Source organism: Etheostoma spectabile, unplaced genomic scaffold (genome assembly GCF_008692095.1).
Source record: "Etheostoma spectabile isolate EspeVRDwgs_2016 unplaced genomic scaffold, UIUC_Espe_1.0 scaffold273, whole genome shotgun sequence".
NCBI classification, from domain to species: domain Eukaryota; kingdom Metazoa; phylum Chordata; class Actinopteri; order Perciformes; family Percidae; genus Etheostoma; species Etheostoma spectabile.
Window position 1 is genome coordinate 1,727,977 of NW_022605577.1, and position 10,000 is coordinate 1,737,976.

General features: G+C 39.8%; 1 protein-coding gene across 4 annotated transcripts in view; it reads left to right on the top strand.

Annotated features, from left to right (window-relative positions):
- Positions 1-5,297: 5,297 nt before the first annotated feature.
- il1rapl2 (interleukin 1 receptor accessory protein-like 2) overlaps positions 5,298-10,000 on the top strand; it is a gene marked incomplete at its 5' end in the record, with an annotated part of 503,103 nt that continues 498,400 nt past the window's right edge. For all 4 annotated transcript variants that reach the window (XM_032510844.1, XM_032510846.1, XM_032510845.1 and 1 more), the window contains 1 exon segment: positions 5,298-5,403. In XM_032510844.1, coding sequence (XP_032366735.1) covers positions 5,298-5,403 — 106 coding nt within the window.

Here is a 10,000-nt window from a genome sequence, read left to right on the forward strand (position 1 = left end):
GTGTGTGTGTGGGTGTGTGGGTGTGTGTGTGTCAATTGGACATTGACTGGAGATCATCTTACATTTTGGATATGGTGATATTAAACAATTGTCTTTTCCAGGTTTTAAAGGCTGCATCACAGTTAAGTGATGTTATTTTCTGAATTTGCCAGACTTACTAGCCTGTCTATTATTTGCCTTCACCCACTTAGTCATTATATTCACATCTCTGATGATTATTTATCTAAAATTTTCATTATATTGTGTGCATTTTTTGTGAAAATCCAACCCTATAATACCACAGCAATATCGACACACGTCTCCATGTTGCTCAGCTATAGCACATGCCTGCAAACTCAGAAGGGCTGAAAAGGTGTGTGTGTGTGTGTATATATATATATATATATATATATATAGAGAGAGAGAGAGAGAGAGAGAGAGAGAGAGAGGAATACAAAACATCTTTTGGAAATTGATCTTAATGCCACAATTCAAAACAATTAGGATAATCCAGCCTTTTAAGGACACCAATTTTCTTTGTGAATGAATAATGTATTGTAAATAAGTAACTGTTCTTCCATACAGGGGGAATACGTACGTTAAATTTCCATAGAGGCAGGCACATTTTTATTTTTAAAGGCCATTTATTTAATGGTTACTGGATAATATGCATTCTGATAAAGTTCCCTTGGCTTTTGGAATTAAAATACCCCCTCCCCCCACATCATCACATACTCTTCACCATACATAGAGATAGGCATGGGGAACTTTCCATAAGATCATCTCTCAATGCAAATCAAACCAGCTATTAAGCTAACAAAATGAAACCATGCCAATATGTAGGTATGGTGAAGGGTATGTGATGATGAGGGGGTTATTTTAATTCTTGTCAATGCGCTGACTTATGATCTACGCCTCTCTGATGACCGGCAGGCAGTGGCCCCTGAGGCGTCGGTGCCAAGTGTGCGATCAAAGGCAGCGATCACTACAAGCTGATGTACATGATCCGAGTAAGGTAAACTGGGTGAATCCCCGATCAGTAAAAAAAACTAAATCTGCTCTGAGTCTGGACATCCCTACCGAACTGTAGTATTATTATTGTTATTATTCATATCTTTTGAACTGCCCCTGTGATGCTATCAAGATGATGGTGAACCACACTACTTGTAAAAGTGTGTATGTGCTTTTGAAGCCTAAGTTGTGTGTTGATACTGTTTACAAGTATTACAAGTGATGAAAGGCAGCATGAGAAATGATTGGTAGTAGTAGAGTGGTAGTGGTATTGGCAGTGACACACACAGCATCCTTCATATTGTTGTACTTTTGGCTTTGTTCTTCAATTTCAATTTGGTCCCTGTTTATATCCACACCCCATCATGTATGTAATTGTTCATCTTCAGAGGCAAATCGCTGTAGCTCTAATGTACACACCCATCTATTTTCTATCATCAGCGAGTGAACAGGCCACTGTTCATTCGAATGAAATGTGATTTCGATAAGCAGTCGAGTTGGAGTTTGAGCTCCCTTTATTCTCATATGTATAAAAATACAATGAAATGACTGCTGGCATGGCTAATCATCTTCTTTAATCTCTCCCTGCTTTACTGTGTGTGTGTGTGTGTGTGTGTGTGTGCGCGTGTGTGTGTGTGTGTGTCGGTGTGTCGGTGTGTGTGTGTGTGTTAGGGCTGTTGGAACGAATACCAAATATTGTGCATACCGAGTAACATTAGTACAACATCACGGAGCTAACGTTACTTAACGAGTATCGTTAGTACAGGGAGGAGTGACAGGCTGCGGCTGGAAATCGGAAGGACGGGAAATATGGAAAACATGACTTTAAAATGAACATCCACCTAGTTAAATTGCTTATGTTATCATTAGTTAGCTCGTTCTTGTTTCCTAACTGTGTTGCAAGTTATAGTAGCGTTAGCTTAGCTGAGAGCTTCATGGAGAAAGCTGTAGTTTAGCTATATAGTAGCATTGCTAGCTTTAGCTTATAGTTTAGTTAGCTGCCCCACAGCTGTCAGAGTTAGCTTTGACTTTATATATTGCCTTTTATTAGCTGTATTCTCAGTATTGACAGCACAGTTTGGCTTTGTCATTAATGCCGTTAGCATCGTGGCTAACACTATTGCTAATTAGCTAGTTTATGACAAATTGTTTTGGCTGTGCTTTCTAACATAATGGCATTGTGCCAACAAAGCAATTTTAGCCTTTACAATAGAGCCGCTTCTAAATGTTAAGAAAGTTGCGTGCAATGCACCATGACGTAGCTAGGCTAATGGCTAATGTTGGACGTGTAACAACAACCACATGCGTATAGTGACATTGACAATGCATAAGCGTGCCTAGTGTAGTACATATTAATAACAGGCTGCATTTAAGCATTAAATATTCAAATATTCTTTCAATATTTAAAAAATTAACAAATAAAATTTGGTATTATAGAGGAAGATTGACAGCTAAAGTATGCGTGCACAGGAAGCATGAAAAAATAAGATTGTGTTCTTTAAATGTGATTTCACATGGCTGGCTCACGTGGTGTGTGTGTGTGCGTGCGTGCGTGCGTGTGTGTGTGTGTGTGTGTGTGTGTGTGTGTGTTTGTGTGTGTGTGTGTGTGTGTGTGTGTGTGTGTGTGTGTGTGTGTGTGTGTGTGTGTGTGTGTGTGTGTGTGTGTGTTCTTCATTTTGAATTTAATCAGTTGGAAAAAAAGATTTTGAAATCCCAACAAACCCGTGTGTCGGATCAATAATAACATGTTTTTCTGCTGTTCATGTGCCATAATATGATGTTTTTGTTTTTCTCTTTATTGGCTCACAAACACCTACCCTCTTTTGTTTTTTTCTTTCCATTTTTAAGCTTGTAAAGACAGAGATACAGAAGGACATTTTAAGATCCACTTGAAATGATGTCAAATCAAAACAAGACAAAAAAAGAATATTGAAATCCCATTCAAATCACAGTACACATATTCAAGCAACTCTAATTGAAATGGAGCAGGGCTCTGCCTTGAACGCTGTATCCAGTTCTAATGAAACACGCACAGAAATCTTCAGAAAGGAAAACAATTTATGATACAATTAAAACAGATGAGAGAGACTTTGTTCAGTTTTTTACAGAATGAAATGTAACATATTCACAACACTGTGTTCAAATAAAAATGACCCTATTAGGAGTGAGGCCCCTGACATTAGCAACAGTTTAAAGGTAATTAGTGATATTGAAATATGTACGACAGTTTGGGAGCCAGCGGAAAATGTGGAAAACTACGCTAACCATACAAAAACTGTCTTATCTATCCACGTATATCAAGATGCAGTTGTTTGAATGTTGTCTTGGGTGAAAGTACATTTACATATTAGGTGTTTTTGCCCGATTTCATCAGAATACTGTACATGTGAGCCAGGATACATGTTAATACCACATGGAAATGGGGTTGAAGAGTGCTTTTATTTTGTCAGTTAAATGTAATGTATGTCCCGACCCAGAGCGCCATAAACCGAGCCCCCCCCCCTCAACATGTATATAATGTTTTGTGTCCCTGCTAACATTACAAGATATAATTACACACTCAGGACCTATACATGTACAAGTGGAGAGATGTCATAGTGAGTGGGCTGCCAGCTGGACCAGCGCCCTGAGCGGGGGGGGTACGGTGCTTTGCTCAAGGGCACCTGGCAGTGCCCAGGAGATGACGTGGCATCTCTCCAGCTTCCAATCCACACCCCGTACTTTGGTTCGTACGGGGACTTGAACCAACGACCCTCCGGTTCCCGACCCAACTCTTTATGGATTGAGATACTGCCACCCCAAAATTATGCATCTAGATGTAGTCTGGACAACATTTCCTTTTGAGAATCAGAATGATACGTGGAAGGCTGTGGTCAAGTCCAAGACCAAGACCAGGACTAGTTGAGACTGAGTCAAGATCGAGTCCAAAAAAAGAGAAAGTCTAGGCCGAGACAGAAAAAAAAAAAAGAATCCTCTCCAAGACAACTGACTTACCTGCTCATATTTTATCGACGTGAGAGACCGTATATCTTCTATTTTAAAATGATCATTTTGCTTTATTGCTTTATTATCCTTGATCATGCAACAGGTTTTCTTAATAAATGCGATGGAATATGCAGGATATTTATGCAATTTTTTGCAACAAAATTGCGGGAATTTGCAAAAACTACAGTTTGGTGAAAAAGAGAGTTTTTGTCTTGTCTCTTAATTACGTCACTTCATACCGTTCCCATGGCAACAGGGAAAATTGGCTGCTCTTGTGTGAAGTAAACGCAACATTTTTCAACAACTATTTTGCCACAGAAATGCGGGGATTATGAAATCACGCATTATTTGTTTGCAGGAATCTGATGGTTATGCAGCGAAAGTGCAGCGTATTTGACAAAACACGGCCCCTGCACACATGTGCGAGCTTTGGCTGATTATGCATGGGAATATGCGATCGCATAATCCCGTTTTTCTGGAGGGACTGTATTATACCATTTACCCCCCTGGGTGCTGGTCTCCTTAGTCATTCCTGTAGTGAACAAAAAGATCTGTTGGTCATGGAGCCTTCTCCTTGAGGGCCCTTCATCTTTGGAATGGGCTCCAGGTTCATGTTCTACATGCTCACTCAGTTCACATTTTTAAATCTAGATTAAATACCAACCATGTATTCTTTATTATTACTGCTTTAATTCTGCTCAGTTGTCTTGTTACCGTGTTATTTCTGTGTTCCTTTGATTTTAACCCTTGAATTGTCTTCACATTGACCCTCTCGTACCCCCTGTGACTTATTTGGGGTTTTAAAAACAATTCTGAAATAACATTTTACTTCATAATCTATTAACAAATATTGTCTTTATCTCAATTTCAAACAATTGAGATCACATATATGTTTAGGTGAATGCAATCAGTCTCTATTAGCACACAATTAAAAAAAATGGAAGTGGGATTTCGTTTTTTGTCATAAGGTTATAATTCATGTTAAAAATCCACTGTGGAAAAAAACACAAGTGGGCATATCGAGAATGATTTTCTGAATTGAGTCAGAAATACATGTTTATCACAGAAAATAAGGTAAGGCCGTTGATTTTCAGGTAGAAAAAAAGACTTTTACTATTTTTCTTCTTGTAAATATTTGAAATGGGTCAATTTGACCTGAATGCCATATGAGGGTTAAAGGGCACTGAGACCATGTTGAATGGGGATTTTACACTTTAAATAAAATATGATTGAATGGAAAAAGGTCTCGAAAAGGTCTTGAGTCCGAGTTAAGAGTGTCATCTCTCTAACGCTCTGTCCGTACTGTGTCCTGTTTCTTCAAGGTGCCAGTGGAGACTAGAGAGATGAAGACCCTATCCGTCCTCTTCCTCCTCCTCCTCGCCTCGGGAGCCTGTGACGACGTCAAGTACATCTCCAAGAGGAACTCAGGTAGGATGAACAGCCCTGGCGTTCGATGCCAGCGGTCATCTCGCTGTTTTCTCATCTTGAAAGATCCCAGGCTTTTGTCTTTTCTGAGGCTCTGTCTCCAGGGCCATGGAGCTAGAATTGTTTCTTTATTGCACGTGAGAACATAAAGGATCTTAAAGAAGAAGAAAAAAACGGTTGACAGAAAAAGTTATCACACTGATAGCAAAAAAAAGCGTTTTATGAGAGAGAAAAAAAATACCAATAGCAAAAAAAATCTCTCTCAAAATACTTTTTTAACTCTCAAATATACATATTTTTTCACTGAAATTATTTATTTTCTCTCATATAATAATAAAGAAACAATTCTAGCTCCCTATAGGGCTGGGTACTTTTTAGGAATTGCCTCTAAAGTATCATGTATTGAAAAAATGTCTCTTTATTCAATTCCCAATTTCAATAAGGAGTATTCCCCATGTGCATCAGTGAGCCAATAAGCATGCGGCATGCTTTTACCCAGATCTAATAATGTCTGTGATTGGCTGTCTCACGTGTGAAAAACTCTCCGTTCTGCACAGAGACGGGGCTCACGTAGTAGAAGCTGGAAAATATATAAAAAGATTTGTGCCGTAATCTGTAGTTTTGTGGAAAAAAAAAATTGGTTTAACCCTTGTGTTGTCTTCCCGTCAAAATTGAAAATCAACCCTTTTTATTGACGCTTTTTATCAAAGTTTTTCTTACGTTTTTGTTCCTTTTTTCAACACTTTTGTCACTTTTTTTTGACGTTTTCAACACTACGTAACTTCTTGACTTTAGTTTTACAGTTATTTTTGGAATTTATGGTCGTGGAACCTCATTCATAGGACATTATACCTTATGTTTGGGTTAGAAAAGCAGAAAGTAGGAATTAATTTGACTTAAATTAAAGGAATGGATGTTGATGGATAATCACAGACTGGAATATGTCAACTTTTACTCAAAACTACTCGGAAACCACTTCAATTTGTTTTCCCGATGCTATAAAATTGACTAAGACGCCCCAAAATGAATGAAAGTAGAGATTTGTACTTGCCAAAGAGCGTTGGGTGGAATCAATCATGTTATTATGTGTAGTTAAAAAGAACATTGATATAGGAAAATGGGTCAATTTGACCCGAGGACAACATGAGGGTTAATAAAATTGGTATTGTTTAGGAATCAAAGTCCCAGGATTGGTATCGATACAAGTACAAAAAATCTTTGAACAGTGCCCAGCCCTATCAGTCTCTGACTTATGTTGCCTATGTTTAATTTTTTATTTTTTAGTTTCTCTGTCATCCTTTTTCATTGCAGTCCTCGGACGATAATGCCCCCTCTCGCCTTTTCTCATACTACTCCCCGCTCTTGTTGCTGCCAAATATGCTCCTTCTCTTCTTCTCTTGTCCTTTCTCATGCATTGCCATCTTCTTAACGTGACGCCCCGGATTTGCTCGCGCCATTTCTTTCTTTTCCACAATCACCGCCCTCAGAAAACCCTCCAAACTCTGTCTCTCTCTAAGCTCAGATCTCTGTCTTTGTGTTTCCTCGCCTCTATTGCTGATCTGCTGATGCCGTGTAATGACTGCTCGCTGTCATCGCTGCTGCTCATTTGTGTATCGTTGGCCAGCTGATGACAAACCTGCTGATGGTCTTTTATCCGGGATCGATTTGTTGTTTCTCGATGATCGGCTCGACAGAGAAAGTGTGGTTTGGGCCATTGGCGGTTGTGCTCTCTCTTAGTCATTCTTTGTGTGACGCTGTATAGTGATTGGTGCGCGTGTGACAGAGGTGTACGCATTCTCGCCTTGTTTTTTTGTGCGTCACTTTCATGTCTCTGCGTTTCAGGGACATAGACATGCCAAAGGTCCACAATTTAAGTGTGTATTTTTTTGGTAACTAGTTGCGGTTGTTATAACGTCCAATCATTAAAATGAAAATGATCCAAACCAAGCCCCTCCTCTATTTAAAAGCACCACTTCTGTGAATGTGTGTTAACTATCTGTGTGTCTATCTGTGTGTGTGGAAAAAGGTGGTACATGATTTTGGTAAGCAGTTTGACCCCCCCCCCCCCTTCACTGCCATGCATACTGTATGTTTTCCGAAATAAGGTCCCATGGGGTCCACCAGAAGTGTGTGTGTGGGGGGGGGGGGGGGGGGGGGGGGACTTTGGCGCTCTGTATGATGCACTGACCATTTGATCTGCAGTTTTCGAAGTAGAGGTTCTGTAATTATAACTATTAGCCTACCAACAGCATGTGTAATGGCATTGTCATGCAGCCTGCCAAGTCCAGAAAGTGATAAAAACACAGAAAATTACTCAGAGACTTTTTAGCCAACTCAGGTCATCTAATTATAACAATCCAGTTAGAATTGATTCCCCTGTACTGTAATCCTGCCTCACTATTCTGCTTGCTTGTATAAGTGAGAGCGTAGGTGCTGGCTGTTTAATGGAGGGAATTTAAGGGCAACCATAACAATCCTTTAGAAATCCTTTTGTAATTACACCCACATCTAAGAATTGCATCACAGGGTTTTCACTTCAAATCAAGTTCCATTTGAGCTTTAAAGGCCCTATTTATTTATTTGTTACATGAGAGCATTGCATATTTATGTTTTTCTATGTGCTCTTCTGCCTGGTTTGACTTAAATGGTGCTCAGTTGAAAACAATGTGATGCCCCATACGCCCTAGCTCCAATCAGGATTTAGCAACATTTGGATCACATTTGTCATTTGTATTTCTTTAATTTTTGGGCTTTTGTTGCCTTTATTTAATAGGACAGATTACTGCAGGGAAGTGGGAGAGAAGGGCCGACATGCAGCAAAGGGCCACTATCAGAATTAAACCTGTGGCTGCTGCGGTAAGGACTAAGAACTTAAAAAAGGCCTTAAAGCATTTCTTTTTAGCAAAGCTGTTGGTCCCCTTTAGATATCCTCTCTTCTAAGAATAGCTTCGTTTTCTTTTTTTATTCTATCTTTTTTTGTTTTCTTTTTCTCTTTTTTTACCTGTAGCACTTTGAGATCTATTGATGGAAAGTGCATCATAAATAAAATGTGTCATTCTTCTTCTTATTATTATTATTATTGAGCTGAGCTACAAGGGCGCCCCTTAAATCAGATTCTTTTTACACATTTTTGGGTTGTTGGTTTTCTGATCGGCCCACACAGTTTTGAAAGGAATAGTTCGTCAATTTTTGGGAAACATGCCCATTCACCTAAAGCTACATGTAGTGCGTCGCTCCCACTAGGCAATTCCTTTTTTAAGTATTTTTATATTTTAAGATAACTTTTTGGGCATTTTAGTCCTTTATTATATATGACAGCTGAAGATGTGAAAATGGAGCAAGAGAGAGTCAATATTCAATACCTAAATGCTTCCACTGGCTCAAAGTTATGCTGATGACACACACATCTACATGACGCTGTTGCCTGGAGACTACAGTCCAATACCAAAACTGGCTAGATGCATTGAACAAACTAATGACTGGATGTGCCAGAACTTTCTTAACCCTTGTGTTGTCTTCCCGACAACCATGAAAAAAAATCATTTTGGTCGCTTTTTTTTCAACATTATTATTGTTATTTTCAACATTATTATTATTATTTTATTCAACATTTTTGTCACTTTTTCAGTGTTGTGGGTGCTTTTCTTGATCTTTTTTCCAAGATTTTTTGATATTTTTAATGTTGATGTTTTCAGCGCATATTTCAATAACCCATTTTTTGTGACTTTTTTTATTTTTTATTTTTTTTTTTTTACTGAAAATGGGTGAATTCGACCGAAAGAACGAGATATACAAGCGGCCGAAATGGGTTTCCTCAGGAGGGTGGCTGGCGTCTCCCTTAGAGATAGGGTGAGAAGCTCAGTCATCCGAGAGGAGCTCGGAGTAGAGCCGCTGCTCCTTCGCGTCGAAAGGAGCCAGTTGAGGTGGTTCGGGCATCTGGTAAGGATGCCTCCTGGGGGCCTCCCTAGGGAGGTGTTCCAGGCACGTCCAGCTGGGAGGAGGCCTTGGGGAAGACCCAGGACTAGGTGGAGAGATTATATCTCCAACCTGGCCTGGGAACGCCTCAGGATCCCCCAGTCGGAGCTGGTTGATGTGGCTCGGGAAAGGGAAGTTTGGGGTCCCCTACTGGAGCTGCTGCCCCCGCGACCCGATACCGGATAAAGCGGATGAAGATGGATGGATGGATGGGTCAATTTGACCCAAGGGCAACATGAGGGTTAAATTAAATGAAGGTGATGAAATGAGGTGGTTGTTTTTGGAGCAAAAGTGGAACAATTAAGAACCAGCACCCAGCTTCAAACAACAGACAAAGCCAGAAATCTGGGTGTAGTCATGGACTCTGACCTGAATTTTAGCAGCTACTGTATATTAAGACCATAACAAAGTCAGCCTTTTACCACCTTAAAAACACATCAAGGGTGCAAGGACTTATGTGTCAACAAGATTTGGAAAAACTATCTTCAGTAGACTAGACTACTGCAACGGGGTCTTTACAGGTCTCCCTGAAAAATCAATCCAACAGCTGCAGCTGATTCAGAACGCTGCTGCGTGGGTCCTCACTAACACAAGGAAAGCTGATCACATCACTCCAGATCTGAAG